Genomic DNA, 15,947 nt, shown 5'->3' on the forward strand with positions numbered 1-15,947 from the left:
CAGCCACACAGCTGGTCTGATATTCCGTAGGCTCTTACTTTATCAGGCGACAGTGCGGAACTGTATCGAACGCCTTCTGGAAGTCAAGGAAAACAGCATTTACCTGGGAGCCTGTATCTAATATTTTCTGGATCTCACGAACAAATAAAGCGAGTTGGGTCTCACACGATCGCTGTTTCCGGAATCCATGTTGATTCCTACAGATTACATTCTGGGTTTCCAAAAACGACATGACACGCGAGCAAAAAACATGTTCTAAAATTCTACAACAGATCGACGTCAGAGATATAGGTCTACAGTTTTGCGCATCTGCTCGACGACCCTTCGTGAAAACAGGGACTACCTGTGCTCTTTTCCAATCATTTGGAACCTTCCGTTCCTCTAGAGACTTGCGGTACACGGCTGTCAGGGGGGGGCAAGTTCTTTTGCGTACTCTGTGTAGAATCGAACTGGTATCCCGTCAGGTCCAGTGGACTTTCCTCTATTGAGTGATTCCAGTTGCTTTTCTATTCCTTGGACACTTATTTCGATGCCAGCCATTTTTTCGTTTGTGCGAGGATTTAGAGAACGAACTGCAATGCGGTCTTCCTCTGTGAAACAGCTTTGGAAAAAGGTGTTTAGTATTTCAGCTTTACGCATGTCATCCTCTGTTTCAATGCCATCATCATCCGGGAGTGTCTGGATATGCTGTTTCGAGCCACTTACTGATTTAACGTAAGACCAGAACTTCCTAGGATTTTCTGTCAAGTCGGTACATAGAATTTTACTTTCGAATTCACTGAACGCTTCACGCATAGCCCTCCTTACGCTAAGTTTGACATCGTTTAGGTTCTGTTTGTCTGAGAGGTTTTCGCTGCGTTTAACCTTGGAGTGAAGCTCTCTTTGTAGATGACCTCACAAATAACAGTGGGATTGATATACTTTGTCTGAACACCATGTAACTGTGGTGATGGATAGTGTCCGTATAAATTAGTATAATTTAGCCTCTTACACTTCCAGATATAGCATGGATAAAGGAGGGGTTGCCGTTTACAAAAAAAAAAAAAAAAAAAAAGGATATAAGTACAAAACTGTAGAAGTACGCAAATTCTGCATTGATCAGCACTTTGAAGTTTGTGCATATAAACTACAGCTAGATAATGCAGTGTTGATGCTAGCAACAGTGTACAGGTCCCCATTAGGAGATTGGGAGCTACTCATAAAAAAGTTTGACTACCTATTACGCTGCCTGTCAGCCAAAACAGGAAGTTGTTAATCTGTGATGATTTCTAAGTAAACTTTCTAACCAGTTCAGATCGGAAAAGTGTAAGTGTTATTAATTGCATACAACATAGAATCAGCTATCAATTTCCCTACACGTATAGCTCAAGGCAGTAGCGCTCTAATAGATAATGTATTTGTACAGCAAGAGGGTGTAAAACTAACACATGCTTTCACATTGATAAATGGATTATCAGCCCATGATGTACAATTGATTAAATTAGAAAACACAGCAAGGTGTACAGTTCAGAAACCATGAAATAAAACTGTAAGGTTGCTCAACCCAGTGTTTATTGAGCACTTCAGAGAAAATTTAAGAAATGTTAATTGGGGAGATGTGTATAACGAGCCAAATGCACTTGTGCCCGGGCGTGGCCCGTGAGCTGATGTCTTGGCCACCCCATTTCTACACTCCTCGTTTCTTTTGTAATTCCAGCAAACACTAACACCTGTATTCGTACTGATAACTAATTTAAATACAACCTACTGGTGAATTTTGCTTAATAGGTATTCGGCCACTGTCCATGGCATATTTGTGTGCCTAAGACTTCGTCTCCTAAATGTGGAGGCAATAAACAATGACACAACACTTAACTTGTGGAGAGAGACCTATCCGAGATTTCAATTCTGATGTATTCTAGAGCTTCCAGTAGATAAGGGCAACGCTACAATGCTCATGAAATAATCAACCTACTGCAGAAAAACTTCCGTTGTATTGCAACCAAGAAGGTACAGTGAGATTAAAAGCAATCTCCCAAGATCAGTACTTAGGGTAACGCATCAGCTAGTAAAAGCCTCTTCGATTTCTCTCACCAACTAGAAATGTCTTACTACATCAGAACTGGTCCCATCAAGATTGTGTGGTATACCAAAAATTCACAAACCTGTCATTCCATTAAGACCAGTTGTTAGCGCTATGGACTGTTCGACAAGCGTGACTGCCAAATACCTGGACAGTCTTCTACAGACCTCTGTAGCAAAAAAAGACGTATAAAAGGTTCAGTTCATTATACAAAAAATAGAATCCTTCATGTCCATCAGATATTAGCCCATTTAGACGTTCTATTACTGCTTACTATAGTTGCTCTTAATAAAACGATGTCACATATGGAATTTACACTCTTAGACAAAAAAAAGGAACACTCCGTGAAGGAAATATCCGGAAGGTACAGAAAGTAGTAGTTGTGCTGTACATGAGCAGACAAACAAGTGAATGACTTCTTCAAGAGGGAAGTTTAACAAGTTAAGTAAGTCAATAATGCGTCCTTATGTAAGCAATTTTTCATCTTGACATTGATTGACAGAGTTGTTGGATGTCTCCCTGAGGAACATCATGCCATATTTTGTCCAAATTCTGCGGTAGATCGTCAAAATCCCGACCTGGTAGGACGTCCCTGCCTATATCGCTCCAATTATTCTCAATTGGGAAGAAGTCTGGCCACCTTGCTGGCCAAGGTAGGGTTTGGCAAGTCTAAAAGCAAATAGTAAAAACTCTCCCCATATGCAAGAGGGCATTATTTTGGAAAAAAAGTTAGCCAAGAATGGCTTACCTTGAAGGCAGCAAAACGGGGTGTAGAACAGCATAGACGAACTGCTGTGCTGTAAGGGTACCACAGATTAAAACCAAAGAAATCCTGCTGTGAAAAAAAATGACACCCCACACCATCACTCGAGGTTGTCAGACCATATGGCGGACGACAGTAAGATTGGTATACCACGACCATCTGGGGCATCTCCAGATGCGACTTCGGCCAGGAATCTCATTGACTGGAACAGTCTTCTATGATGAGCCTCGCTTCTAATTGAGCCCCAATGTCCAGCAAAGATGTGTCTGGAAACGCCTTGGAGACTTGGGAGGGAGGGGGGGGGGGGTTCCAACCTGACTGTCGCCCGCCATAAAGCCCAACAACCGAGAGTGATGGTCTGGGGCGCCGTTCACTTTCATAGCAGGACCACTTTAGTAGTCACCCACACAGCAGAGCGGTACGTCGACGATATTCGATGTTCCACGTCCAGCTTTGTTGTCCTTCATGCAAGCCATACTGACATTACATATCAGCAAGGTAATGCTCGCCCACACACACAACGAGTGTTTCTATTGCTCGCCAAACATACCTTGACTAGGAAGGGCGCCAAACCTCTCCCCAACTGACAACCTTTGGGGCATACCGGGCAGGGCACTCGAACCATCTCGGGGTTTTCATGACTTAAGCTGCCAGCTGGACATGATTTCGGACGATGTCCCTCAGGAGGACATTCAACAGCTCTGCCAGTAAATGCGAAGCCGAATAACTGAGGCGGACCAAAGTGTTACTGACTTCGCTCAGTTTGTGAGGCTCTCGAATAAATCATCCAGTTTTCTGAAACTGTATTCATTACAGGAAACACACTCAGCACAGTTACAACGGAGTTCTATATGTAAAACTGGAAGGAACAGCTCATCAGCCCAGCAAGAAAAATCACTATCGTTGGTTTTGTTATATTGATGATACTCACACTTCGTTATATAGCCTCATGGACAAAAAGAACTCGGACTTTCTAAACTTTCCGAATGATATTAGTTATAATATAAAATCCAGTATAGAAAAAGAGAAAGAAGTTGAAATATTTTAAAATGTACGGCTACTTAGAAAATCCACAGATGTTAGGCACAGAAGGTCTGCAAAAACCTCACTCACACATTCACAAAAATTCCAGTCATTGTCCCTAACTGAAAAGAGCGGTAATGAGAACATTGGTGGGCTTGGCTTAAATAATGTGTCACCAGAGTAGTTGGAGGAACGCTCCGACCATTTAAACACTACTTTCAGAATAAATGAGTAATCTGAGAAATAGATAAATAGGGCAATAAGTCCATAAAGGTATGGAGCTTCTCACGAAGAAGAAACAAAGATTTACTCCCATTCGCAAAAGCAGTCACGGTTCACATGATCAGAGTACGAGGAATACATAGTATTGATGCAGTGTTTATACCAATTATGAAAGAGCGTGAATGTTTCGAACACTGTAAAGAATGTACGGCCAGCACTTGCCACAGGAGGAATATATAAATTGTCTTGCACACACAGTGAAGCACACATGTGTAGTACAAACAGAAGAGCAGTTGTCATCTGCGAAATAGCAATAAATCGGCAGTTGCAGAATATCCACTCGGACCAGGGAAACTAAAAATTCGTCTCTGCAATACAGAACCAATATTACTGTGCTTGAATTTACAGAGAGGGCATTCAAATTCCAAAGCACGAGAGCAACTTTAACGGAAAGAAGAATGAGAGAAATTAGACGAGCTGCTGGCCTCAGTGCTGAATACAGAAACCAGCGCCAAGTGTTCCCCGGCAGAAGCTCGACAACACACGCACTCGTGACTCTGCGCTCTTAAGCAGCCGTCTGATGACATCACAGGGATCCGGACAAACAGTTCAGCTTGTAGAGTTTATAGAAGTTTCAAACTGCTGCCTGAGCCTTTATAGCCTCTGAAGATGTCTCCAGCATTTGGAGACGGAACGTTAGAGACCTTTCCATTTTTTTTTTTTTTTGAGCCATCTGTTTTCTCATTCGTTTGATGTGGTCCACTACAAATTCCTCTCCTATGCCAACCTCTTCACCTCAGAGCAGCACTTGCGACCCACGTCCTCAATTATTTGCTGGATGTATTCTCCAATTTCGTACCATGGAAGTCATTCCCTGATGTCTTAGCAGATGTCCTATCATCGTGTCCCTTCCACATATTCCTTTCCTCTTCCATTCTGCGCAGAACCTCCTCATTCCTTACTTTGTAAGTTGACCTAATTTTCAGCATTCGTCTGTAGTACATCATCTCAAATGCGTTGATTCTCTCCTTTTCCGGTTTTCCCACAATCCATGTTTCACTACCATTCTAGGTTCTGCTCCAAACGTACATTCTCAGAACATTCTTCCTAAAATTAAGGCCTATCTTTGATACTAATGGACTTCTCTTCGTCAGGAATGCCTTTTTTGCTGGTGCAAATCTGCTTTCGATGTCCTCCTTGCTCCATGTGTCATTGGTTATTTTGCTGCCTAGGTAGTAGAATTCCTTAATTTGATATACTTCGTGACAATTAATCCTGATGTTATGTTTATCTCTGTTCTCATTCCTACTACTTCCAATTCCTTTCGTCTTTCTTCGATTTATTCTCAACCCATATTTTGTACTCATTAGACTGTCCATTCCATTCAGCCCATCATGTAATTCTTCTTCACTTTCACTTTCAGGATAGTAATGTCATCAGCGAATCGTATCATTCATGCCCTTTCACCTTCAATTGTAATCCCACTCCTGAACCTTTCTTGTATTTCCATCATTGCTTCATCGATGTACATATTGAAAATACGGGCGAAACACTACATCCCTGCCTACATCCTTTTTAATCCGAGCACTTCATTCTTGGTCATCCACTCTTATTATTTCCCTCTTGGCTTTTGTACATATTGTGTATTACCTGTCTCTTTCTACAGCTTACCCCTGTTTGTCTCAGAATTTCTAACACTTTGCGCCATTTTACACTGCTCAACATCTTGTCCAGGTCGACAAATCCTATAAACGTAACTTTATTGTTCTTTAGTCTTGCTGCTATCACGGACAGCAACGTCGGAATTGCCTCTCTGTTGCATCCACCTTTCCTAAGGCCAAATTGATAGTCATCTAACTCATCCTCAATTTTCTTTTCCATTCTCCAATATGTTATTCTTGTCAGCAATTTGGATGCATGAGATGTTAAGCAGACTGTTCGATAATTGTCGCACTTGTCAGTTCTTGCAGTCTTAGGAATTGTGTGGATGACATTTTTTCGAAAGCTAGATGGTATGTCGGCGGACTCATATATTTTACACACCAACATGAATAGTCGCTTTGTCGCCAGTTCCCCCCAATGGTTTTAGACATCCTGATGGAAAGTTATCTACCCCTTCTGCCTTATTTGATCTTAAGTCCTCCAAAGCTCTTTTAAATTCTATTACTGGATCTCCTATCTCTTCCAAATCGACTCTTCTTTCTTCTTCTATCACATCAGACAAATCTTCCCTCCTCATGGAGGCCTTCAATGTACTCATTCCATATATTCACTTCCTCCTCCTTTTTCGACGGTGAAATTCCCACTGCACTTTTCATGTTACCACCCTTTGCTAACAATTTCACTCAAGGTTGCTTTGACTTTCATATGCGTTGACTCAGTCCTTCCAACAATAATTTCTTTTTCGATTTCTTCACATTTTTCAGGCAGCTATTTCGTCTTAGCTTTCCTACACATCCTGTCTATTTCATGCCTCAGTGACTAGCCTTTCTGTATTCCTGAATTTCCCTGAACATTTTTGAACTTCCTTCTTTCATCATGGGTAATAAAAGAAATACTTCAGTTATTTATTTTAATTCCCATGGTTTCTTTGCAGTTACTTTCTTTGTATCTATATTTTTCTTTCCAATGTCTATTATTGTCCTTTTCAGAGATATCCATTCCTCTTGAAGTGGACTGCCTACTGGATTATTCCTTGTTTCTGTATCCATAGCCTTGCAGATCTTCAAGAGTATCTCGTCATTCCTTAGTACTTCTGTATCTGACACATTTGCGTATCGATTCTTTCTGACTTATCTCTTAACCTTCAACGTACTGTTTATCATTACTACATTGTGATATGAGTCTATATCTGCTCCTGTGTATGCTTTACAATCCACTATATCATTTCAGAATCTCCTTCGGACCATGATGTAATGTAACTGTTGTTCCCCATATCACCCGGCCTTTTCCAATTATACATCCTCCTCTTGTGATTAAGGGTATTCGCTATTACTAGCCGAAGTTTATTACAGGACTGAGTTAGTCTTTCTTCTCTCTCATTCCCTGTCCCAACCCCATATTCTCCAGTAACCATTTCTTCCACGTTTTCTCCTACAACTGCATTCCAGTCTCCCACGAGTAATGGAGTTTCATCTCCCTTTACGTACTGTATTACCCTTTCAATACGTTCATATACTTTTTCTGTCATCTTAAGCTTCCGACGTCGGCATGTACTATCTGAACTATCGTTGTCGGAGTTGGTTTGCTGTCGATTGTGATAAGCTTAACTGTATCACTGAGCTGTTCACTGTAACACACTCTCTGCTCTACCTTCCTAAAGAATCCTACTCCCCTTATACTGTTTTCTGCTACTCTTAGTATTACCATAATAGCAGCCCAAACTACGACAGTCCCGCCCCGTAGCAGAACCCATGGATAGAGACCTGCACCGGTGCCTGGTCACCTACACAGCCTTGCACGACGAGCCCCAGTCGACGTTCGAAACCTGTACTCGCCGGTGAACACAAGCCCACTCCACTGATCCAGGTTCCGTTTCACGTAGGCAATTTCTTCGCACTCCAAGGTCCCAGGTAGTTGTTTATTGTTGTTCGTAGTGGTCGCCTAGTGACCACATTCATCGTGTGAAACTGGCTACTTTCTGACTGTGTCGACGAGCCTCCGAGTTGACACCAAACTGAGGGAGTACTTTTACAGACAGAGGCTCCAGCAAAACACAAGTGGAACTGAGCCCACAGAGTTCTACCTCCATGATACAGAGGCACACAGGCAGTCATATGAGCCCCTGGATAGGACCAAAATTTCCTGCAGCTATTTCCTTAATTACCTTGGTGTCTCCCTCTTCCTGTCACTGTCATTTATGCAGCACTGCGCGGACCTGTGAAAGTCGTTTGGTTCTATTCTAAATCAACTGCACTACATTCCTGCAAAAAAACTGGGGAGCAAATATAGACAAACAAAACAACGCTGCAATTTCTGTTGGTTATTGAGCTGTCGCATATTGTGCTAAAGCGTTAAGGAGCCATGTTGACTCTTAATGACATTGCTACAACAGCTCCCACTTAGTGGTTGCATGTTCTGTCCAATTTTGTCCCTGCTAATCTCACAATCAAGGATGCCAAGGTGCTAATTCCTAAGACAGAGTGCTATAAGAATTCAGTCCAACTGAGTAAGGTAGCGCAGTATGGTCTTTCTTGTCACGAAAGACCAAGATTCAACCTCATCCAAATGGCACAAGAGAGACATGGCAACGTCTTGAAAACGTGGTATTACAGTGGAAGTGCTGCTCGTGACTATGGCGCCCAGGAGCAGACGGTGAGCCATGTTGTGGGGGAGCGCCCACTCCATGCCTTTGAAGGCCGTCTGCCGTGCTTGTCCAATCATAGTTCTGGCTGCATGTTTGTATGTGAGTTCTTGTATTTCATCAGAAATTATCAGTTCACCAGAATATGTTAGCAGACTCGCATACCAGCCGTAATGTACGCAACAATTCCTGTCTGACACCTCGATTCGTCTCTAATGGGCTGGCGACCTCTATCAATGGGAAACGTAAGAGCTGGAGAAGGGCAAGTTCAGTTTAGTTTTCACTATTCTAGTCTACAAAATACAGTCAAGTTTCAGAATATCATCTGTCACATAAGCTGACTCCATTTTATTTTGAAAGGTTGAACAACATGGAATGGAACGTGACAACGCTGCAAGCGGCTGATCTGAGGCATCATATCCTGTCCCAGTCAGCGCGTGCTGTTCGGCGCATCGCAAGAGCCACGTCCGGCAGGGTGAGATGTGAGAGGTGGCGTGGTGTTCCGTTAGAGTGGTTGGATAAACCTGGTGAGTATATTATTTGGAAGTTCGTTATTGTTAAATAAAGCGTAATGTGCTCATTTAGGTTTTCTATAAAAACTCTCGTCGAGGCTTATGAACACATGATGATGGACTTGCACCACATTTGAAAATTCAGTCCTAATAACAGTGCACAGAAATAAAAACATAAGAACTAAATAATAATCACACTGAAGAAAAGAAACAGTTGTCTAACCACAACCGATTGCATCTCACAAGAGAAGATGACCAACCTGGTCTCACATACAAAACGCACACTTGCAAGGTGTGAGCCCCAGCTGTCTATGTCGCGCGGAGATTTGGGCCACGATTATGACTGTATGCAGTTAAGACCTTCTGACCACATTGGTTTTTAACGCTCGTGTACCATTTGTTTCTGGCACGCTCCACTGCGTTCGCCCATCGTCGGAGCTCGAACTACTGTACGGTACGGTGAGTAAGAGGTTCGCGTTTATAGTGCCGGTGAACCGACAAGCGACAGTGTGGCACCTCCAGGAGCAGTATACAGCGACGGTCAAATTGCCACGTTTAAACGTCAAAGCTCGCGACAGTTGTGACCGGTAAGCGTCGTTATATGTGGCTATTCGACTAACTCTTACACGAGGCAAAAGAAACTCTATGAGCGTTTCTTTGTGCTACTATTTGTACCTTGCGATTTAGTTGCGGCAGTCATAGAGAAGACCCGTTAAATGGAGAGAAGAATAGTTGATTGACGTTAGACTAATCTTTATGAGAGGATGGTGGTGACAATGATGACGAAACCCTTTCACCACGATCATTGTCGTCAAACAACTTCATTGGCACAACGCGACGGAGACGTAAAATCACCAACTGACTGTTTAGGAAGCTTGCTTTAAAGAGGTAATATTGTCAGATTTTACCTTGCCTCTGTCCGTAACAGAGATCTGTGTGTGTGTGTGTGTGTGTGTGTGTGTGTGTGTGTGTGTGTGTGTGTGCGCGTGTGTTTTATAAAAAACTGCTGCAGAATATGTCCTAAAATATTGCTAAACAGTGTTGACCATATATGCGCATGGCATTGAAATATTATCTGCTCATATTGCTTACCCGTTTTTCATGTTAAATAACGTGTGTTCTACTCGAAGAACAAAGTTTCGAAGCACATGGGGCAGACGTGATCGGCTCCACGCACGTCTTCCCACACTTGCGACGTGAAGCGGGTCTGAGGGCTCTGGACGTCACCCCGCTGCACAGTGCTCTGCACTCGTGCATCAGGCAGCTGCGGTGGGGCGCAGCCAGTGGCAGGCAACCTGCACCTACAGAACTCTAAAAACTCTGCACTCAAGACGTCTGAAATGAGTTATATCATAAGTATGGCCATTTATTTTAAGAGTGGGCTGGTGTTTGGTATCTAGGGTTGAGATCTTGCAAGTGTACGTTTTTCTCCTTACAAAAGAAGGTCGAGTTAGTTATGTTTACGTGAAAGGTTACAAGTAAAAAACATGAAGGTTGAGGACAGATTTCATTCGATGTCAGATAAGGAGAGATCATGCTGACACAGGAGTAGAGCACACCGCCTCTAGCCTCGACAAGGGCCTAAGTTGGCCGACAAAGAGAGTCCACGAGTCTCTCCAGTTGTGTCGTGTTCAGCTGACGTCACTCAACAGGTCCCGTAGAGCCGCCAGATCGCAGCGACGTTGAGACCGCCGCTGTCCACACGCTGGAGCCAGACATTTCCTGTGAGGCTGAGACCGGATGGCTTAGCGGCCATGTCGGGATGCGGCAGGACGGCTGAGCGTTCGGCCGTCCAGCCAGGAGCGTGTCCACGTGGCCTGTGAACACGGCTGCTGTCTTGGGAGCGTCCCCAGGGCACTCAGCATGAAGGTAGCGCACAGGTCCCGATTAAAAAATCACTATGCGATGTGATGCGATCCAGACTGCTCGCTCACTAAACTTCAGCACAGATCTCTGACACGTGACGTTTTAAGACTCCCGTTCATTGTCGTTGCGATAAAAGTGACAGTGCCGGAAGGCACAGTAACTTTTACGAAATTTTTAGACCTTTAATGCCATACGCTACAGAGCGTACGGGGATCCACTACACGATGCCAACCCCAGCAGAACAGACACTAAGAGTTGCAAGAAACGACAGAGCCCGTGTCCTTAGAAATAGTGTAAAGTGCGTTATAAGAAGTAGCGGAATTTGGCACATTGTGTACATTTATTTACTTCTTTATGCGTTTATTCCACCTGATAAAATTAAGGCATTAGTGCACTCTCTTACATATAACCTGACATCTCAATGGGTCAACATTACGACATGCGAGGTACACGAGCAGCACACGGTAGTGGTAATTTTACTACTTCTGATAATAACAACAACAACAATGGAGAGACATTAGAATACACGTTTCTCTTGATGGGACATGCAGAACTGTTGATACACATCCCCAGTGATAAAATCAACTGCTGATGTAAAATGTTGCAACTCTAGCAGGTATTATCACTGATGACAGAAATTAATGTATGGGGTTTCATAAATTCCACATGCCATGCTTTATATCAGAATACACATACTACAAAAATTGTAGCTCTGCATCTCTAAGTTGACTTAAATGTAAAACAGTGTAACTGTCTCAAACTGTGGATGCATTACTTTTACATGTTTATTCGCCTTTCTTTTAACAAATTACATAATGATAAAAATATCAAAACTTTACGTACTGCAATTACATAACATTATTGCTTCAATACAAACAGTCATGATTGCACACGACGTTTGGCCTTGGAGCGGAGTGGAAGAGAGGGGAGTCCCTTTCTCTCTCCCTCTGTCGCTCTTTGTTTTAACTCGTAACCGTCGGTAGCTCGCTTCCCCACGGGAGGTATGCTTCGAAAAGGATCGAGGCACAGGAAAGTTCCATCTGAAGTTACGTCCTGGTGAGGCTCTTGTTAATACTCGTACTTCTGTGTTTATGGGAAGAATTTTCCGATTATCTACGTCTAGAAATCGAAATCTATCGTTTTCTAAATCCTGCTCTTAGATTGTGTGGCTCGGCTAGGGCCAGATATAAGCTCAGATCTCAATTGAATTGCGATGAAGAGTGGATAGGAGTTTAAGAGAATTGTCTGGCAGGATAAATGCGGGAAGGAGTGGGACACTGAAGTGGAGAGCATTCATGAAATGCCTCTGAATTTCTCTTGGGCTGTAGATACTACGTTGATGAATACCACACAGGCAGTTCAGTTGAAGAGGAATGGACGTCTATGAAAAGGGCATCACAGAAGTTGGACAAACAAAGTTAATAACTGGCAACCAATGCTCTACAATCGCTATAAAGTTAAGAGATGTTCAATTGACTCTTTTATTAGAACATGTTACGCGTTTCAGGTTTAACACCCATCTTCAGATATATGTTACAAACACGTACAAAACATAAGCGAACAGCACACTCAACGCGTCTCAACGTTACAGAAAGTGAGATGTAGTCATATGAGTTACATACCACAAACTTCAACTCCTTCCTACCCAACCAGGCGTACAGCCTTGACAACTCAAAGAAGGTGTCCAGTAACATATGACTGCGGCTCGAGCAGTCTTGAAGCAGAGCGTATACTGACGCTGAACAAGTCAACCAGCGGCGAAGCGCCCTCGGTAGGGGGTGCTGTATGGTTTACATGTAATTTAAGAATAATATACTCATCATATAAATCTAACAGGGTGTAATTACGACTAGCAGTCGGAATAGTACTTCTGTACACGTTAACACTAAAAGTTTTAAAAAATTTTTCTAAACTCCAAATTTTTTTACATTGCCATACTATGCCTATAGCCAGTAGTGGCACTAAACACTACTCAAAACATATGTCAATATAAAATAAATAATAGGGAGAGGGGGTCGGAGTTCCTTGGCGAATAAACCTTTCAACCTCTCAAATCTCTAAAAGAATACCACCAAATTAAATATAACCAACATTATCCATCATAAACTAAATCCCTGTGATCAGCTCGCGTACACAAACGTCTTAGGCGCCATCTGTTATAGCCAACGGCAACCGCATCGGCGGAAGCCATCCGCCTATCGAGTTACAGCCAAGTGATACTCATGGGCCATGATTGCCCAAACAGAAGCCTTCAAACAGCAACTTACACCCCTCTACCACATGGAAAAAGTTTAATGGTGAGAGGAAGAGCATTTTCATAAAATCCCAAAAGATACGTGGGCTATACCTCATTCATTCCTTATATAAACTAGTGGCACGACAATTGCCCGAGTCCTACCTATGCTATCTGGATACCGGAGAGCTATAGATTTTTAAAAAACAAATACAAAACAATAAAAGTGTTAAAACTTTAGTCTAAAATCAATAAAATAAACCATGGTGTCACCAAAGAGCACCCAAAGGGCACGGTGGTGAACAAATCTGTAAATGCCAACCTATACGCCCATCTAACGTTCCCTGTATGACGTTAAACTAGCCAACCACTCGGCAAAAAACCTAGCTTATCGTAACGCTACGTGGACAGAACACCACCAACTCCTATAAAATACACAATCACACTTCTAATGAGGGGATGATAGATACCAAGTTCAAAACAGTATCCGTTCAAACAAGCCAGAAAACCAGTTGTTCCCACCGGAAGCCTGTTTATTAAATACTGGGTGTGCAGCGTGCTGTATACGCGCGTAGATCTCCATATCTTCAAAGTTATCTAAAATCTTCCCTTTAGGTTATAAATGCTGAATTCTTAGGCTATCTTCTATCAGGGCCCGCTTTTGGCCAGTCTCCCTCATATAACACCCCAGCCCACTATTATTACTATAGTTATGTTCTGTAAACCTTGTGGCAAAATCCCTATCCGTCTGGCCAATGTATGTCCCAGCACATCCCCCACACTTAATTTCGTATACACCGGATTGCTTAAACTTATCTGTTTTCCCTTCGTCCGTATGTACTAATATTCCTCCCAACTACTTCCTTGTATGGAAGCCTAGCGAACGCCAGCCTTCCTAAAGGCTCTAGTTGTTTTTTTGGCAACATGGTCCAACATATTCCATTGACACAATATTACTATTTAATTTTTGGCGGCCTGACTGCCGCGTCTTGTTAAGAATTTTAGCTCCAAACTGTCGTATAAATTTTTCCGAGTACCCGTTAGCCCGTCGTAATTACACCCTGTTAGATTTATATTCTGAGTATATTATTATTGAATAACATGTGAATGCAGCGCCCCGACACTTTCTTTGCGTTATCAAGACTGTACGCCTGGTAGGGTAGGAAGAAGTTCAAGTTTGAGCTATGTAACTCATATGACCAGACCTCATTTTCTGTAACGTTGAGACGTGTTGAGTGTGCTGTTCACTTATGTTTTGTACTTGCTTGTAACATATGTCTGAAGATGGGTGTAATCCCGAAACGCATAATATGTTATAATAAAAGATTCAATTGAACATCTCATGCGATTGTACAGCATCGATGGCCAATTATTAACATAAAAATGATTGCAGGCCTCAGACGGGATTTTATGTTCCATATATCAAACAAAGTTAGATATAAGGAGCTAAAGGAAAATAAACCTTGGCAAACAGAAAAAAACACTGCAACTGATCGGTAAATGTAGAAGGTGCAAAAACGTTCAGAGGAACACAGGAATACAGCAGTATAAGTCACTTGGGAACGGAGTAGCTAGGGGTAGATGTGAAACCAAAGCGAAATGGCTGTTGGAAAAATGTGAAGAGAAATAATAACACATGGTCGTCTGAAAGATTTATTCATTGTACAGATTACTCAAAAGAACATTTGACGTAATTAAAAGTGAAGACGTCATCTTTAAGAGAGCATTGGGAATTCCACTGTCAAATGCAGAGGAGAGTGTAGGTAGGTGGAGAGAGTAAACTGAAGGCATCAACGGGGGGAAAGACCCGTCTGATGACTTGACAGGAGAAGAAATGAGAATCACAACGGAAGACACTGGAGATCCCACGTAAGAGTTGAGTTGAGTTGTTTGGGGAAGGAGACCAGACAGCGAGGTCATCGGTCTCATCGGATTAGGGAAGGATGGGGAAGGAAGTCTGACGTGCCCTTTGAAAGGAACCATCCCGGCATTTGCCTGGAGCGATTTAGGGAAATCACGGAAAACCTAAATCAGGATGGCCGGACGCGGGATTGAACCGTCGTCCTCCCGAATGAGAGTCCAGTGTCTAACCACTGGTCACCTCGCTCGGTGACCCCACATAAGAGTCAGAGTTTAACACAGCTTTGGAAGGCAGAAGCGATAGGTAACATACCTTCGGAGTTTCCGAAATCATTGGCGAAAGTGTCAACCAAGAACTACTGAAGTTGGCGTCTAGAATATACGAGAATGGCGCTATACCATTAGATACAACCCTGAAGATATATGCAGATACTTGCGAGGCCTATCGCACAATCAGCTTAACACCTCATGTATGGAATTTGTCGACAGGAATAATATATACAGAGGGATGGAAAGGATAATAGAGGATACGATAGATGACGATCATTTTGACTGTCAGAAGGCTATTAGCACGTCTGACATTGTAACTGATGAGGGAAGCAAAACTTGGAAAATAAAATGTACACATTCATAGGCCCTGTAGACCTAGAAAAAGCATCCGGAAATGTAAAAGTCTGCAAAATGTTCGAAATATTGAGAAAAATAAGAGTAAGTTGCAAAGAAAGACGGGTAACACGTACAAGAACCAAGAGGGAACAATAAGGTTGCATGACCAAGAACAAAATGCAGTCCCATCGTCCTACCAAAGTATTTGGTATGTTCCATTCTTCACCGATTCTGATGAGAAACTCATCATTTCTTTTCTTATCAGTCAATCTAATTTTCGACATTCTTCTCTAGCACCACATATCAAACGCTTCAGTTCCCTTCTGTCCCGGTTTTCCCACTGTCCATGATTCACTTTCATAGAATACTGTGCTCCAAACTTACACTATGAGTTACTCGTATTCCAGCTAAAACTGAAATTTAATTGGATAGATAAAAAAAAACTACTCACCAAGCGGCAGCAGAGTACACACATAAAAGACTGTTGTGATTGACAA

The 15,947-nt window shown here is 42.5% G+C and overlaps 1 protein-coding gene across 1 annotated transcript in view; it reads left to right on the plus strand.

The window, feature by feature from the left end:
• LOC126443350 (uncharacterized) overlaps positions 1-15,947 on the plus strand; it is a 78,649-nt gene that overhangs the window by 25,454 nt on the left and 37,248 nt on the right. The window contains exon 3 of the mRNA XM_050090944.1: positions 8,734-8,900. Within this exon, the coding sequence (XP_049946901.1) occupies positions 8,734-8,900 (167 nt within the window). The remainder of the gene's footprint in view (positions 1-8,733; positions 8,901-15,947) is intronic.

The sequence above is a fragment of the Schistocerca serialis genome, unplaced genomic scaffold, assembly GCF_023864345.2.
Source record: "Schistocerca serialis cubense isolate TAMUIC-IGC-003099 unplaced genomic scaffold, iqSchSeri2.2 HiC_scaffold_1466, whole genome shotgun sequence".
Taxonomy (NCBI): domain Eukaryota; kingdom Metazoa; phylum Arthropoda; class Insecta; order Orthoptera; family Acrididae; genus Schistocerca; species Schistocerca serialis.